This window comes from Ambystoma mexicanum, chromosome 9 (genome assembly GCF_040938575.1).
Source record: "Ambystoma mexicanum isolate Mex_15411 chromosome 9, UKY_AmexF1_1, whole genome shotgun sequence".
Lineage (NCBI taxonomy): Eukaryota > Metazoa > Chordata > Amphibia > Caudata > Ambystomatidae > Ambystoma > Ambystoma mexicanum.
Genome location: NC_090931.1, coordinates 250063572 through 250082011, shown reverse-complemented (window position 1 = coordinate 250082011; position 18440 = coordinate 250063572). Strand labels below are relative to the sequence as shown.

The 18440-nt window shown below is 43.1% G+C and overlaps 1 protein-coding gene across 3 annotated transcripts in view; it reads left to right on the top strand.

The window, feature by feature from the left end:
* Positions 1–18440, top strand: part of PKNOX2 (PBX/knotted 1 homeobox 2) — a 1892972-nt gene that overhangs the window by 1600231 nt on the left and 274301 nt on the right. For all 3 annotated transcript variants that reach the window (XM_069614552.1, XM_069614551.1, XM_069614553.1), the window contains exons 12-13: positions 2316–2448; positions 13473–13570. In XM_069614552.1, the coding sequence (XP_069470653.1) occupies positions 2316–2448; positions 13473–13570 (231 nt within the window). The remainder of the gene's footprint in view (positions 1–2315; positions 2449–13472; positions 13571–18440) is intronic.

Sequence of the window (18440 nt, the reverse complement as noted above, 5' to 3'; positions counted from 1 at the left end):
ACTGTAAAGTGATATACATTTCATACAGGAATGGATCACCATATGTATCATTAATATTGGCATGTGTAGGCCCATATTATTTAATTATTGTGAATGCAAGCAGATTTCCAAGGCCAAACAATAAAGATGTGTTATTATATAGCACTTATGCTTAAGCGTTTCATCTAGAACAAATATACATATAATATCACACAACTGGTGTTGGCACTCATTTATCAACCTCAGCAGGGTGAAAGGCTGAGTTGAACTTGCTGTGAGTCGAACGTGCAAACTGCAGATCACACTCACATTGCAACAGTGAGCGCTCAACCCACTGAGTTATCTTACGGGCTATAGTTATCAAAAAACCAGCCACTCCAGAAACAAAGCCACAGCCCTGGAGCCTCAATCTGGAAAAAAAAGGTTTGTTCTTTTTTCCATTTCTTTTTTTTAGAGGTAGCAAGGGAGACCACAGCGATAGCAAAGAATATGTCAGGGGTTGCAGTTGTGACCCTGGTGACCCCAAAATGATGTCCCTGGAGAAATCCTAATGTTATGCAAATATTCTCACATTTACTCCCGCCATTTGCTATTGTGTTGTTTGAAGTTGAGAGGATGCTGGTTGTAAATACTTGGGATGCACCGGCCAAACAGAGATCCGCCACTGTAGATAGTGAGCTATACCGGCCCTGTGATGTCACGAGGCCCTGCAGACATTTGGCATCCTGTCTTATCTGAAGGGGACCACCGTTTCAATCTGAAAAGCTTCTATTTCTGGTATATTTTTTCGGAGTTCAGCCTTGATTGCAGCCCCTGTTTTCACAACTCCTCCCTACATTACAGTCATGCACTACGCCATGCCATTTGCCCTGCACAGAAATGAGTTTTTAGAGACACCAAGTCTGGGGAACGTTTGTCTTCAACACCTCTTAGCAGGCCACACTTCATTGCAGTTGTGATGCAAGCCAGTCTTTCAATGGGGAATCCATGTATGGAGTCAAACAAGCCAAAAGGGTCTGCCTCAGGCCTAAATGAGATCCTCATATGACCTATGGAAACAAAGTTTTTCTTTTCACTTGTTGCCGGTATTTTGCTTGTGAAGCATAATATACATTAGATCCTGTTTAACACACACTAAGAGCCTGATTCATGAAACATTTTCCTATGGGATTGTGCCATTATAAAACACTTATATGAATCAGGCCCTAGGTATTTTCCCTGACATCTTTATGTTAGCAGGGGGAACATTTTTCTCATGTCCTTCTTTCAAACTGCAAGCACACATGTAAAGCCGTTTTGGTGTCAATGTTTGAAAATCCTGCTTTTCATGTGAAAGGAACCTGTGATTTTCTTCTGCCACCATGAATTAAAAGGCAGATTTTCCTTTTGTAACGACAGATAGGTCTTTTCCACATTGCAATTCCTTGCGTTACTTGCAGAAAACCCAACAGTCTGCCTTAATAGGCTCACTTTCAGTGTGAAGTTTCTTTTATGAAGGCTGGCAAGTTATTTTTTTTTTCAGCGTGCCTTGCATTTCTGTTGGATTGAGGCCTGTGATTACACCCCATATTTAGTCATGGTCATGAGTCTCTAGTTAAGCGTTTATTGCATGCTCTATATGGAAAGATTGTTACCCCCATTACATACAATCATAAGTGCAAAATTCATTTAACATTGATATAAAATGTTAAAACAGCAATACATTTACATAAATTAAGCTATTGATGGCAAATTTTACATTATAATAGTTTTTGAACATAATCCAAAAACTTCCTATGCACACAAAATCAATAGTTTAATAATGAACAAAAAATGTAACGCACTTTAAAAAATCAGTTCCAATAAAAACATATTAATCAAATGTAGGGTAAGGTAAGGCTCCATCATTGGTGATTTTAAAGTAGAATTGTATTTTTTCTGGGGATCCTCTTATACTTGATATCTTGTGGGAAGCTTCTTTAAACCTCAAAATGGTATTTTCAATGCATGTAGGTTTTTAACTTTTTGTGGGCAAACATTTTTTTTTAATGTTATGTTTTCAAATTCAAAAATTGTCTATGTGTGTGATGCCTCCCTTCTCCTCTGTCAAATTCCGGGAACCCTTAGGCAGAACAATTTTGTTAATACCTGGCACTCTGGTCTGACATTTAGAAGGTTACATTCCCCCACAGTATTTCCTGGCTTGGCTCTTGACATACTTCCCTGCGGTATCATGCATGAGTACATAGCTGCTAATCCTTGCGTATTGCTATGTCTGAAACGTTTTTGTGTTCTAGCTTTGTTTAGCCGTATTCGTCCCTATTTACTAAGACCACACTATTGTTTGTTACTTTTAGGATTTGCTGCAGCATTCTCCCAACTCTATGACTTCGGTGTCGAGCAACCCGCAGGGGATTGTGGTGCCCTCCTCAGCACTGCAGCAGGGAAACCTCTCCATGACAACTCTCAACTCCTCGCCAGTTGTGTCAGGTGGGATTTCTGTTGTCTCTTAAAATTGTTGTGGTAGGAAACCCTTTTCCTGACTTTTTAAAATACATTTTTTATAAGAGGGAAGCCAGTGGGACAAAATGATTCAAATAATTAAAATGTGTCAGCAGCCTTTATAACTCTCCACTACCACACCCACTGAATCTTAATCCAGTGGCTTACTTAGGTTGCCATGGAAGGCAATGTTTGTGAAAGAATGGCCTCGTTTTTTGCCATTTGAGTTCAAGCCATTTTGCTGCACCCGTTTTTTCTTCTTCCAGATTTTTCTTCTGGAATTTCCTCAGGGCCCATTTCATTTCCGTATGTCCTTTAATGTTTATTTAAGACTCCTGATCAATATTAACCACTCTCATGATCTTGGATTCTACAACTACACACATATTTGTATTTCTTTTTTTTTCACGACGAATCAATTCTAACTGCATGTGTTTGTGTACCATAATTAGCTCAAAGCCAACGGTAGTAGAGCTGAAGTTATTTTAATTGGTATCTCCCATATATAGGACATTAGCAGTTCTGGCCTAGTTCTCCATCAAAAAGCCGGGTTTCAGCAATAATCCTAACCTTTCATTGGTTGCCCAGCAATCCAGAATGTCTGCTTCCTGCTTTTAATTCTCATGCTCATCCTTGTCTTACTTTCTCATTACAAAGGTCTGTGGTTAGCGCTGAAATACCATCCTGGCGTAACCTAAGAAATCAATCTTATATCTCATGTATGTCCTGCAGAGGCTACATTTGACCTAAAATTCATTCAGACAATGTCATACGAGTGCCCATAAGGGGCTTGTATCACAATCCATCATGGAAACCTTTTGATTTCTAATGCCCAAAATAGTACAATTTAAAACCCTGTACATGGTGCTTAGAAAGTGCCTCTTTTCTCTGGCAATAATGATGTTGTATGAGTTGAATATAACTAATACCTAGAGACCACATGTAGCTTGTTTTAGATTTGAGCAAAGAATTTGTTTTCTGGGTGTTTTAAGGGCATATTTTTCTTGGGTGTGCTTTGGCATGTCATGAACAAGTAAAAGGTTTGCTTGTGAACTGCAAAACCCAAGGTGATCTATTTGCTTTGAAGCTGGTGTCCAGTGATGTCACTTCTGCACGACCCTCAAATGCTGTCAAAGTATCCTTGATGCGATTGCCCCAGTTATGTCAGTGATGGGGCTGTGATTCTGAGATGATGTATGCATGCTTCCAAATGTATTGTATGCTCTTGCAGCCAGTGTAGCAAGCTACTAGCCAGCCAAAAAAAAGTAACTTTCCACCTCAATTCTATACACTTAATTTCTTACTCGTCTAGAGTCAAATATCTTTAGCCAATGACTAATTGAGATTGCCTATTTTGCACCATGCTGATGGGATAGTCTCTACTTGTCAGTTGCAGAATAGGGGGCAATAATAGTCACAATAATAAAAAAAGTTGTAAAACTAAATTATTTTGTGGTGTAAAGAAAGACTTTAGACATGTCAATGGACCACTGTTAGACCATTCCTAAACAGTTGATTCAGATATTGTCATGCAAGAGTTGGCAGACAGCCATATCCAGGTAGATCTGGGTTTATCTTCCAGGAGAAGAGAACAAGGCTTGCTCTAAGAAGTAAGAATTGAAAGTTGTTAGCGGAAGTATCTAATCTTGGATGTGCTTTATCAAAGGATCACTATGTTAGAACTGATGGTTAGGATGAGACCATTACGCAGATTCCACAGTGGATTGTGGAAGGTAGGCTGGAGAGGAAGAGGCTGGCTTCTGAATGGAGCATGCAGTCGGAGGTAAAAGGGAAGTATTCAAGGATGGAAGTTACAGAATTCTAAAGAAAAGCACATCATGGCAGTGAGAAAGTTAGTCATGGAGATTGCCAATCATGAAATTATGGGTAAATACATGACAACGAGCAGGATTCCATTGTCCTGATGGTGGCCAAGGATTGACTCAGAAATAATTGAGGCTGCGAGGTAATGTGCAGAATGCTTTTGCAGTCACAAGGGTACAAGGACCCCAGGATGAACTTTTGGCACTTGTAGGAGTTCCTTAGGAACCTGGATCAAACCTGCATTAGACATTAAGGGTCCCTTTTTGCTTGCTAGTCTGAGATGCTACTGTCATATATTTGTAATAGTGGAGTGTCATTCCAAGTGGATGAACTCAAAGGTGTTGAGGTGAATACAAGATCAGTGCTGAAATTCATGGGGAAAGTCCACAAGGAATTATAAACACTTCCCTATATTATCCTAGCGTTAACAGCTTCATGGGGAGAGCTAATCATGTGTTTAGGAATGAGGCACAATTGGCTATTATTTATTTATTGGATATTTATAAGGTTCTTATACAGCTTATACAGTGTTTCAAAGCGCCACAGGGAAGAAGGGAGCAAATAAACAAAGGGATTGGCAATGAAAATTAGAACACGGAAGCAGCACTACTAGGCCTTATGACATTCGAGGCATGCAAGTTCAGTGAAAGAAAAAGGGGGTGGGGTGGTCATAAGTGCTATTAGGGTCCCCTGGACGAGGAAATGTCAGAAGTGCCCATTGGGGAGGCAGCAGGTAAGTGTATGGGAAAGGCAAAGAGGGAGGTCTACCGCCCAACAGTTAAGTGCAGAGCAGAGGCAAACCACCCGACAGGTGGGTTAGGGCCCAGAGGGCAGTGGAGGTGGTGTGCTGAGGGTGATTGGGCAGAAGGCCAGGACACAAATGGACTCTTGTGGAACCAGACCGCCAATTTCAGCGATAGAGGGGATGGTTTGCACGGGAGGGGGAGAGGGAAGGAGGAGGAGAAGAGAAAGGTCTTGAGTTGTTTGCAATGGTTAGTGGAGTGTCTTGGTGGGGAGTCTTGAAACAGATGGTCTTAGCATATTGCACCGCACCATACCAGTTGTGTTTTCATCCATTTCTCTGAAGGGTAGGCAGATGGGGAGATGGCTACATTCTAGTGGGATGGGAACAGCAAGAGGTGCTATGTTGGCTAGAAACAAAATCATGCAGATTGGCGAGAGGCAAGAGAAGTACAAGCCGTGATTTACACTGAGAACATGGTGCATAAATAGCAATATTAGAGGACAGGTGAGAAGGGGGAACCCGGGTTTAGGGGAAAAGGAAGGGGACCTTTCCGCACTCCTGATGTGAGAAGGAATATGGTGGGCATTGGTGCGGGTGGATGACATATTGCCCATGAAGTCAGATCAGGTGTGATGTGAACTTTAGGGAGGTGAAGGTTTCCAAGAAGTTGCCGGTCAAGGGTGTTGTGAGATGCAGGAGAGTTATTTATCCATGGATGAATGATTACATCCAATCCTTGACCCCAACTCTGACAATATAGGAATTGTGCACACACTGAAGACTTTATTCCCATACATTGATTTCCATTTCATGTTTTGTAAATTGATTATGGTTCCTATGCATTGCTGTTAGCCAGGGAAGGTTCTACTATGCAGTCTGTGTGGTGTGATAGGTTATCTCCTACTGTTACTTGAAGAAGGGGTTGTAGCAGGGAGGGCTATTAACAGTAATAAAGACACCTTCTTTACTTATACTCCAACATAGCGTGCATTTATTTGCTGCACATAACAATTGCAACTGATCTGGTGCTGCTAGGTGTGCACTACTGCTTCTGCGTAAATGATCTTGTTATTCTCCTCACAGTTGTGTTTCAGTACCACACACACACTTGGTTAGAGAACAATTTGCGTTTGGCACGCCCTTTATTTCTATTAACATTATGGGGGTGGGCTTAAGACAAATTGTGTCACTATGAGCAAGGTGTGTGTGCCTTGAAGTAATGGCAGTGTTTATTTCGGTTGATAATGGGGGCCTTTTCTGATGCAGTAATGATAAATAGATCCTTGCTCACTGCTCATTAACCTCCTTCTCTGATTGACCTCCTATTCAACCAATATAACGAATTAGGTTTGCACTTGCTATTTTATAGATCACCTTTTGCAGGCGGGTCATCACAAACAGTCTCATTAAGAGTTTGGCTGTGTTGCCAAAACCCGTGGTATTGCAATGGTAATGAAGTTACCACTGCATTACCACACCACCAAACTACGGGTCTGGAGGTAAGGCAGAGGAAAAACAATCAGCAGAATGCTGGAGGTAATTCCTTTGCTTTACCGCCCAACAATGCCCAAATTGGTAGAATTACCACACGCACAATTGCCACCAGTCGTAATTTTGCCATAATCTCAATGAAGTCCTATGGACTCCAACAAATGGGGACTAATACCACCTTCGACCACTTGTAATCCAGCAGTAATTCTGTCATAACAGTAAATCCGTTTGTGGTATCTCGGCAGATTTATCGCCGAGATACCACCAAACGTGTAATGAGGCCATGCAAAACATAGGTACACTACCAGAAAAAAACATTATTGACTTTGCCCGTGAATATAAAAGCTCAGCACATCACTCTTGTTTGGGAGTGGAGCCTTCATTCTAAGCCCACACTGGCTAACAATTGCCTACAGCACTACAAAATGACTACAACCATGGTAGTCGTCATTATGTAAAAATACCTGTACTATTGCTCGTTTTATGTTGCTGCTCGAGGTTCAACCACTTTCTGCATTTCAAATAATGACCCTGGACATACCAGGAATATTTAATGCCTGCTTTCATCCAGGTCGTTTTACACTTCTTGTTGTGTACACATATTCATAGAGTTCTCATTAGCGAAGATTTTGTAGTCCGACTGTCAACAGGAAGGCTCTATGTCAGTCACCCCCCTATGCCAACATTACCTCCCAAAATTTTACAGGAATTACTAAAAGAATCCCTCGCTGCCCACACAATGTGTCTCAATACAAAATAAAACCGATGGTTGTGCTTATGTTTTTATTATATTAGCGCTAGATCCATTCTGAAGAAAACAATCTTTCGTTGACATCTCATTACAGAGATCAACCTGGGTACTATGTGTGTCCTAGAATCATGGCTAAATGTGGATAACATCTTGTTTTGAATATGGCTTTTGTGAGGGCTTTGAGTGAGGGCTGTGGGCTGTTACCAGCCATGGCCTCCCCCTACAGCCTCCACAGCGGGGGTGAAAGCCATTCCCCCCTTTGGTTTAACACACACATGCACAAGGAGTCAAGGATGCTGAACAGTGGCCTCGCGAAAATGTTGTAAAGCGTAGGGGCAATACAGGAACCCTGTGGAACACGACATTGGATGTGGTAGGGGGTGGCACAGGCGCAATCCCAGAAGACTTTTATAGCCCTCTGTTTGAGGAAGAAGGTGATCCACTCACCTGCTTTAGGGGAGAAATTGGCCTCAGTTGCTAGGTGGTGGCACAAGGTGTTGTGGTCAACCAGGTCGAAGGCTGCCGAGAGATCCAGGAGTAGAAGGAGCACAGGTTTGCCTGCGTCTCTGAGATCGTCCATCTGGTTCTTTAGGTCTAGGAGAGCCGTCTCAGTGCCGTGGCGTGGGCGGAAGCCAGAAATGCCACAGGCCGAGGAGACGGTTCTCTTCCAGAAAATCTTGGACTTCCTAGTAAGCTGCTTGGTCCAGGATTTTTATTAAAAATGGGACGGTGGTAATGGGCCTATAGTTCCCTGGGACCGTTGGGTCGAGGGACTGTTTCTTCAGGAGTGGGCGCACCCAAGCTTCCTTTAGTCCAGTTGGAACATGGCCAGATTGGAAGGAGGAGTTAATGAATGCAGCTAGGAAGGGAGCTAGGATATGTGCAGAATCTTTGATGAGTTGGGCAGGACAGGCGTCTCCTTTGTATTTGGAAGGTTTGATGGATTTGAGCAGGCCAACGACTTCCACCTCAGTCATGTCCTTAAAGTGAAAAGGAGGGGAGGAGTTGGACGTGGTGGGCTTGAGTGATTCACTGTGCAAGGTGGCTATGAGATGGCTGAGGGCTTTTTGATGGCCACGGATTTTGGTTTGAAGAGAGTTGAGCTTATCTAGCATACCAGCCGGAATACTGTTGCACCAGTTTGCGTCCTTAAGGAGAGTGGGAGGAGGGGTTGAGGGTTTTTCTAGCTCCCTAAAGATGGCGAAAATTTCTTTGGACCCTGATTTGGCGTCATTGATTCTAGAATTGAAGGATACAGTTTTAGCACGCGTGATTTTAGCTTGATAGGATACAGAGATGGCTTGGAAGGCACTTCTAGTGTCTTCAGTTGGGTTAGCTTTCCATGCGGATAAGGCTAGCCTTTTTTGGGAGCATTGGTCAAGCAGTTCTTTTGAAAACCAAGAGTTGGAGTGTTTGGCTTTTTTTGCTTTTTTAAGGATGAGGGGAGCAATGGTGTCAACCACTTGGGTGACGATTTCTTTGAAGGTGTTGGCTAAGGTTTCTGGGTTATTGGAAAATGGCGCTTGCAAGTCAGGCACTCGTAGAAATGGTGCTAGGTTTTTGGCCAACAATTTGCGCGAGCTCCTTGCTAAGGCTGCTGGGCATGGGGTGATGGGCCTAGAGCCTTTTTTTATTGAGGTTGAATTGAATGTAGTGGTGGTCAGACCATGGGATGGGATTGTTGGCGATGATTTGGATGGAACAGTTATGCTGGCTGATCCAGTCAAGAGTACGTCCTTTGGCGTTAGTTGGTTCAGAGATAGATTTTTAGTAGGAGGTAGTCACAATTGTGATCAAGTTGCCCTTCCACCTCTCTGATATCAAGTGTGTCCCAGGCAATGAGGGCGACACCCCCGCCCCTTTGCATGGCACGGTCTTTTCTGTAGATAGTGTACCTTGATGGGATGGCGAGGGATAGTGGTGGACCTGAGCTTTCACTTAGCCAGGTTTCTGTAATTGTTAGGAGGTCAAGGTTGTCCTTGACAATGAGGTCGTTTAAGTCAAGGGCATGGGCCGGTATTGAGCGAGTGTTGACCAGAGCACACTTAAAGGTGTTGGCCATTGATGGTGCAGAGGTGGAAAGGCTTGCAGGCGTGGCGGTGGGCCTTGGCAGGGAGTTAACACTACTATCCTCTGAGTGCTCAGGCATAGCAATGAATACAGTGTCTACATCCAGCGTGGGGGCCACCGGGGGCTCAGGCACGGCAGGCAATACAATAGTAACATCAAGGGTGGGGGCCACCGGGGGCTCTGGCACGGCAGGCAATACAATAGTAACATCATGCGTGGGGACACCGGGGGCTCTGGCATGGCAGGCAATACAATAGTAACATCATGCGTGGGGGCTACTGGGGGCTCTGCGAGGAGGTGCGTGATATTGCCCCCAGGTACTTCTGTGGGGGCAGGACAAGGTGTTTTTACAAGGTGTTTTTGTGGCTGAGCCTGTTGTGTGAATGTCTCTGAGTGTTTTGACGGCTAGGCATAGAGACTCGAGCCTCAACGCTATGTTGAAAGGGTGCAGTGAAAAAGGTAGACATCTGTGACCGAGCATCCGGTTGCGGTCTGCCAGACTCAGAGTATACTTGGATAGCAGGACGGGGCGGGTGAGTGATCGGAGCCATGCGTTTCTCTGGTGGCAGGGGTGGGGGAGCTGCTTCTTCTGTGTGGGCAACATATTATGAAAATACATTGCACTCTTACGAAAGCTAAGAGCCTTACCTTGCGCAAGAGATTTTCCTGGCGCCAATCGCGCCGTCGAGCAGCGGAGAGCTGCAGAGACAGGGTTGTGGCCTTAACCCATGGCCTTCGCCTCGATACGGCTTCGCCTGGCAGTCGCCTGTCTTCCTGTTAGTACCGTAAGAGGCGGGAAAGGCACGGCGATGCAGCCTATCAGGCTGTTCTGCAAGGGGAGTGCTTGACATAGCAGTCACAGGACAAAATATACTGCTTTAATCTTAGCTCCCACTTGGGCTTCACTGCCCAGGTCTTCTTGCCACATAAAACCCAGAGTTTTGACTTTGGATACAAATTTGCCCAACCGTGATGGAATAGGCAGCTTCTTTGCTGTTGACAGCAAATTATTAGGTCTGAATAGTATGAGTTTGGTTTTGGCAGCATTGAGTTGCAAATAATTCTTAGACATCCAGCTGCCTATTTCTTCCAGGGAAAAGCCCTAATTTGCTAAATGCTTTCTGGAAATTAGCAATTTGTATGAAAATCTGGGTGTCATCAGTATATGAGTGGAAATTCAGCCCATAGCATCTCAGAATTTCAAGAAGTGGCCGAATATACAGATTGAACAGCAGTGGGGACAGGGAGGATCCCTGCGGAACCCCACAGTTAAAGCAAATAAGGTCCGACAGGAACTCCCACATTCTCACACGCCATTGACGGTTGGTCAGAAAAGACCTAAACCAGTTCAATGCTGAGTCAGATACTCCTCCTACCTCCTGTAGTCGTTCCAAGAGAATTTGATGGTTTACTGTGTCAAAGGCCGCGGACAAGTCTAACATAACCAGGAGTGTGAGATCCCCTAGGATCACAGCCTTTAACAGTTCATCTTGTACTACTAACAGGGCAGTCTCGGTTCCATAGTTTGGTCAGAAACCAGATTGAAATGTATCCAATAATAATTCATGTTCGACAAAATCTTGGAGTTGGTTGGTTACAACCTTTTTGAGGACCTTGGCTGGCCATGGCAGTCCTGCAATAGGACGGTAGTTTTGTAGTAGCTCAACATCTAATGAAGGCTTTTTCAGTAGAGGTGAAACAATTGAAAGTTTCAAACTCTCTGGAACAATCCCTTCCTGTAAGGACTTATTAACAAAAGTGGTAATAAATGGGGTGAGATCATGTGCCAGTTTTTTTGCTGCATAAGCTGGCAAAGGAGAGAGAGAATCAATTGTAGGTTTTAGAGCACTAATAAGTGGGAAAATATATTCTTCAGTGACTGGATGGAAATCAAAAACAGATGGTAAGGTCTGATTTTGCAGGTTGTTTACTTCAGTCACTTGTGATCTAACGTGTGCCGATGGATTTACAGAAACTGTTTGTTCAATTTCTACCCTTATTCCTTCAATCTTATCTATGAAAAAAGAATTGAAAAGATTAGCTCGTGCTTCAGAAGAATCAGACACTGCATTTTGCAGGTGGGATTACAGAACCTTGATATAATGGAGTATATAAAGTATCATGTATATCACAGTACGGGTTTGCCTGCCGGCCGCTTTGCCGACAGGACAAACCCTGCCGGACACAACGGCCACGATAAGCAAGCCATAACGGAAGTACTGGCACTGTTATTAACAGTGCCGGTGCTTCTGTGTTCCCCATTTCCATTGAGTCCTTTTGGACTCAAAGGGAATGAGGAATTACAATTTACCGGTGCCTGACTTTCCAGAACCCCAGGGTTGTAATCCCCCAGTGTTACCGGCAAGCCAAGTGCTCGTAAATCTTAGACGTACTACGGAAACCCGCCGGTAGCACTGTCAGGGTTACCACCAGACTTGTAATGAGGCCCAGTATCTTCAGAGAGGGAGGAGGAAAAGGCAGTGTGTCCCAGCTTGCAGCAAACTGTAGCTGGCTTGACTCTGGGTGGTTCTTTAGGGGCCTATTACCATATCATCCCACTCGGGTCAAATGGCAGGAACCTCAGCTGTCCAGATCCCTGGTAGAAGCCTTTGGGCTTACCTGGCGCTGACCGGCCCTACCTTCTGCGATACCCGCGCCTAGTATGCAGGTGCACATAGGCTCTGACACCTAGGCGAAGGAATCTCCCCAGAATCCATTATGAGAAGCAGAAGAGGGCAGGATTGAGACCAGCTGCCAAGATGGAAGTACAGGGACATTTAATACACCAACTGTAAGTGTATGAAAAATAAAACAACTACTCTGTGCCTTGATGCCGAAGGTATGTAGGCGGCCCAGCCTGTGCCTTATTGTCAAAGGAGAGGGTCTGTCAGTGACCATAAAATAAGGGTCTTCTTGTTTCTGCTACAAGGAGTGCTTGCTTGTGCATGTCCTGGGGAGGCACCCTGAAGCTCTCCAGATGATTTGGCCTGCGATGCCCATGACCCCTTAGCATTGACTATAGTAGCTACCACTGATGGGAGTTATAGACTAAAATATCTAGAGAATCCCTGGTTGTCTACTGTATTCCCGTGAATTGAGGTTTGTGAGCTGTTCAAAGGTTGCTACCAGAGGGGTTCCATCTGAACCTTCTATGTGGGTACAGTTCTACCCACACATGTGTTGCCTGGGTATTGTCAGCCAGAGAGATCAAAACATCATTTTAATATTGCTGAGCTTGCAGTAAAGCCTGCCTTCTGTGGAAACGGAACTTCTATCCAGTCTCAGTGTTTGCACTTGTCATTGTTTCCCCTTAATGTAGCAAGACCACATCAGTTTTTCATTCTGAACATCAAGGCTTTCTCACAAGTGTTACATTTCATGGAAACAACAAAGGGGAGGTACCTTAGCAAGTAATTGATCTGCCCCAGTGAGAGTGCTGGCAGAGGAAGATGTCCTTTTCTCAGGGGGACATAGGGCTGCACATGTGGTGCCTAACATTACAAATGCACAGCAAGGGGGAGGCCTCAAATCAGGATCTGCAAGTAGCCCTTCCCCATCTCACCATTAAGCTATAGCACTTGTGTAGGCATTTTGTCATATCACTATGCACTATGCACCATGTATATTGCATAGTATTTCGTATTGATTTTCATATAAGGATCTTATCAACATCTTATAAGATCATACATAAATCCCACTTCAAACTTACAGGATTTTATAGGAATTCAATGTGTATGTGGGAGTCATATATGTTCTTAAAAAGTTCCTATTATTGTTCTCAAAATCCCACTAGGTTCTCTCAAGTTCTTATAAGCTACTTATAAGAATCATATAAGGAATTTGTGTATATACTATCTGATTTTCCTGTATTACTGATTTAAAAGATATATTAAACAAACTGAGTTTAGAGACACCCATCTTTCATATACCACAACTACATTTGAAAATGTACAAAGCTGTTCATTCACTTACATTGGAAGACTACCGACTTACATCATCTGCTGTATTTTTTGTATGCTTATATTCCCAACCTTTGACCATAGGCCCCGATATCATGCTTGCAAACATTTACCTTTTGGAAACCGGGCCCGCATTCCTTACGGTGTGCTTTCAAATGTGTTTGTTTGGCAGGTGGAGCCCTTTACCAACCTGTCACCATGGTAACCTCACAAGGTCAGGTGGTAACTCAAGCCATGCCACATGGATCAATACAGATTCAGAACACACAGGTAAGTCCTTTAAATATATAATGTTCCATGCAGTACAATATGGGTTCTTAGTCAATTGTTTGTGTCAATGTAAAGTGGCACTGTGCCACTGCTTGGGTGGGTGTTATTTGTGTGTAGACATTGGGGGCGTTGAGGACACGGGTCGTGAGGTGTTAAGTGGAGTGTTTTATTGTAACTAAATTATGATTTAAGTGACTACACATCTTCCCTGTTGTAATGCTAAAAGTTGTAATCCTAGTTTTGTTGTTGGTGCATTCATCTTTGGTGCATAAGACCTGCCTTCTTATGCAAATTCACTGCATAGCACTCTGATCGAATTAATATCCAGCTCCCCCATTCCAAAAATGGGCATTTTGTACCCGGTTTTTTATTGTTTATTGAATGTCAAATGTGTATTGGCAAACACAATAAATGTCCATACCATTATATAGTTTTGAAATCTGACTTAATCTTCAAAAAATAAGATCCAAGAAAGCTACAGTTCATCTCCATTCCATGGATGCAGATTTTAATTGTGAATTACATAGGCAACCAAAAATTTGAACTGAGAGGCAGGCAATGGCTAGTCTGTCTATGCACTGACCCAAGATAAAGGAAACACGGAAAAGTCAAGGCCATAAAAACTCCTCGAAAGTGCAGTGTGTGACCCAATTTTATTTTGTAGAAAATCAGAACATTTATGAATGGAATCACCTTGACAGAGAACATCTATTATAATTTCAATTACAAAGAGTCATTTTCTTGTAATAATCTTTTGAAAGGGATACCCAGTTTCTTGCCCAGGTCTATAATGTCCCAACCTGGCCTTCGAAATCAGCTTCCTATTTGTGTATTGGTCATATTGCCAGAAGAGATATGGAGTAAGAGGAAATGAGAAAAAGTAAAGATATTTTGTAAGATCTTTCACATTCAACCTCTATCATCTTGGTCCCACAGATGTTATCAAGGGCCCCAAGAGTGAGTTCTGTTTCCATCTACCTACTCAATTATCCATAGACTGTTTTAAGGCTGCAGACATTGTCTAGTGCTGTCCCCTCTACTGTTTGATGTGGGAGGTGCAAGTAATCATTACTCAGAAATGCCCAATTAATTACCAAAACTCCTTTGCAATTCTAAATTGGACTATATATGAAGATACAAATGAATAGGTCCAAGGATGCTAGGCTCAGAACAACACCTCCACATGTATTATCAAACTCTGCATTGCTAAGGAAGCAATCACTCTTCAATAGTATGTTGTAGAGATAAATCTCATTTTTTTATATTAGAGTTGTGTGCAAAAAGACATAAATCCAACATTTAGAGAAATTAAGACATCAAAATGGTTTGCTAAAACAGAACAATCAGACAGAGGCTGGTCTCTGTATGATCCTCTCGCTGGAGGTAACGTTGGTAACACTTTGCAGTCAGGCCCCTGCAGTCTCATCTGTGACTCAGCAGCCTGAGGAGCTCCAGCTCGTACTTTTTTGCAGACAGGCTGCCCATGCTGCAACCCTCACAGCTGTGCAAGCTGTCTCTGTTTCCCACTGATACCACCCTGGATCAGCATTTTTCGACCTCCAGCGAGAGGATCATACAGAGACCGGCCCATGCGGCTAGCAGATCTCAAATTTAGCGCCTGTGAAATCTATTAACCCATAGACGTCAATCTACACAGAACTCCGTCCTGATGAAGGCCGTGTTAAAGATGAGGCACACCTAGCCCACCTAGAAACGGCTGAAACACCTGGTGTAGACGCACTACTCCCCCAAAACTACAGCACATTAATGCTGTTTACGCAAGAAAAATAATTTTGTGTACCCACCATTGTTCTATGTGTTTTCCACAAATGTTGACTTGAATATGTACACTGTAATATGTGAATTTCTTGGCAAATCCTAATAGGAGTCGGGTTTGTTGCACACACACAATTTGGAGATTGTCCCAAAAAATGTTTTTTTGGCACTGTGTGTTGTAAATATCTTTCTGTTTTTTTGTCTGATTGTTCTGTTTTAGCAAACCATTTTGTTGTCTTAATTTCTCTAAATGTTGGATTTATGTCTTTTTGCACACAACTCTAATATAAAAAAATGAGATTTATCTCTACAACATACTATTGAAGAGTGATTCCTTCCTTAGCAATGCAGAGTTTGATAATACATGTGGAGGTGTTGTTCTGAGCCTAGCATCCTTGGACCTATTCATTTGTATCTTTTGTTTTCCTAGTTAACCCTCCTGGGTAGAATAGGTTCCACACCAGGAGCCCTATTTTTTGATTCTATATATGAAGATGACTGCCCTTTGAAAAAAAGTGCATTTACAGCCTCATCACGGGTTGGGCGGTATCCCTTGTGGGATACCGCCCAACTCTATTCGCGTTACTGCCCAACCCTCCAGCGGTATTACTGCCGGACCACGGGTTGGGCAGTAACTGTAATTCACCAGTCCCCATTGGGTCCCTTGGACACATTGGGTAATTGTCGGTGCAATTAGCGCGCACTAATAGTGCAGAGTTAATTGCACCCGAAAATGGGAATTTTTCCAGGTCGTTTACCCCCAGCTCTGAGTAGGGGGTAAACACGCCAGACCCATGGTTGAGCAGACCCTTAAATGCAGCGGTAATAGCGTTAACATTGCCTTTAAGGGCTACCGCCCAACTCGTGATGAGGCCCTTAGATGAATTTAAGGGACCACAGAGTAGGTAATTACAAAGAACATGCAGTTGTCTATGTCACATCAAGGTTTAAGCAGGGTATTCATCAAGGTATGCTGTGTATTGGGATACCCTCAACACCTCCCACCGGCCCCCCACAAAAACAAAGCTATGAATGAACAGGTGGGTAAAGGACCAGGGAAAATAATGTGTACAATCTATATATTCATAAACAATGACCAGCTGAACAACTCTGGAAAGCCAAGCTATATACAACATTCTCGAAGCAAGAACAGTTTTTTCAGATAAAGAACAATGTAAATCTTTATTATTATTTAATTCATGTATTTGAGTCAATTTAGACTGTTTACAAATATTTACAAATAACAAACTTGTCAATGTAGACAATCACAATTTTAATCATAAATACATAAAGCTCATAATACTAACTGCAATACAATTACAATTACCCTTTGGTAAAACCACAGTAATATTCATTCAAGTATAAATTCAAATAGCTTTTTTTAAAATATTGTCAAACAAATTAAAATGGTAGTTCACTCAAAAATGTTATGCTTTTAAAAGAATGGCCAAAATAAAACATAAATATTTAAAACATTTTTACAAAAAAATTCCTATGTAAAATATTTGGCAAATGAGCCCCAAAATCTTGATGTTGACCCACTAGGGGGCATCCATTTCTTACAATGAACCAGACTCCTGTGTTTCTGTTATCTGTGCTGTTGTGGTACTAATCAAACAAAAGCCCCCTACTGGGAGCTTTTTCAATTGCTGCCGGAGAAAAGAGAATGCTGTAGAATGTTGACACGCCTGCATGAGTTGAGTGCGGTGACGCCAACACTCTTACCCCTCAATAGGAGTATTTGCTCGCAAATATATATATTATAAACCCGTGTCCCAAGTGCCAAAACAAGTTCATTAATTTAGAAATGCAGAGGCTGGCAGAGCATTCATAATTGCTGTGACTTTCGTTTTAAGTTTCCTGGAATCCCGCAGGGATCTGCCACTACTGCCACAATATTACTAAACAAAAAGCCTGGATTCCTGCCTGTATAATATGGAAAAAGAACAGTCACTTCCACTTAAAACTACATTGTTGGCTGCAACGAATCAGCCAGGGATAGACTGGGCTACTTCCATTATAAGTCTATTAGAGTCTCAGCAGATGGAAACAAGACCACAAGAGAAAGGTAGCCAGGTAAAGCTTAAGGCCAGAATGACCGGGGGGCCAGCCCCAGCTGAGGCTGTCATACTCACCTGCACCACACTCCCCCAGAGGACCTTTTCAGCATTAGGATTCATATGGTAATTCATGGATATCACCTGTTCAATTTTAGACCAGCTCTGGGCTGTTTTTAAAGTGAATGGATTAGACAGGGGAAACATGCAGGTCTGCTTGACACTTGTCATCTATGGGGGTAGGAGACACGGGATCCCTGCTGCCCCTGAAAAGGTGGTTAGAGAAGCTACCCTCCCCCAGTGGGCTCTGTGTCACCTACCCGCTCTCTATGGCAGATTTGCCTGGCAGACCCGTGCATTGCTAAGTGGAAATGGCTGGGTGGGAAGGGAAATATGCAGTTTAGGTATTTTCCCATCCACTCATGAAGAGTGGGATTACTTTTTCTAGTCCCAATCCACCAAGGAGCTTTAACCCATTGAGCATAATTGTCACCTAACTCAGCAGATGTTAATTATTATTTAAAAGGGACATAATAGCTAGACATCTGAAGGAAAAGTATCTTTTACAAAAAACATTACTTACCTCCTGAAGATCCATATATCAACTGGTGAAACACGTGTTGAGGTTTTTTTTTCACAACAGAGACTATTATCACAATATAGAAAATATACACAAATGGAAATCTGAATATTCTTGTCATCCTTAGTGCATGAACAACGAAGATTAACTTTTTTCTACAAATAAATTACTGTTGGACAAAAACAACAGTGCATCTGGCGGGGGCGCTGTTGCGCGGCAGCGAAGATGGCCGCTGCCTGGGAGCGCTCTGCTGGAGGCTAGGCATCCTCTTCCCACCTGAGCCGTTTTAAATGTGGCCGCGGCTCTGATTGTGCGTCGTGTGGTGGTGGAACAGGAGGGGAATCCTTGGTCAGCTCCTTGGTGACCGCGGGCGACGGTCAGCGGTGTCGGGGCCCTGAGTAGCTGAGGCCGGGCGGTTCTGGGGAGCCCATCCCCCTCACCTCGTGGATACTGGAGT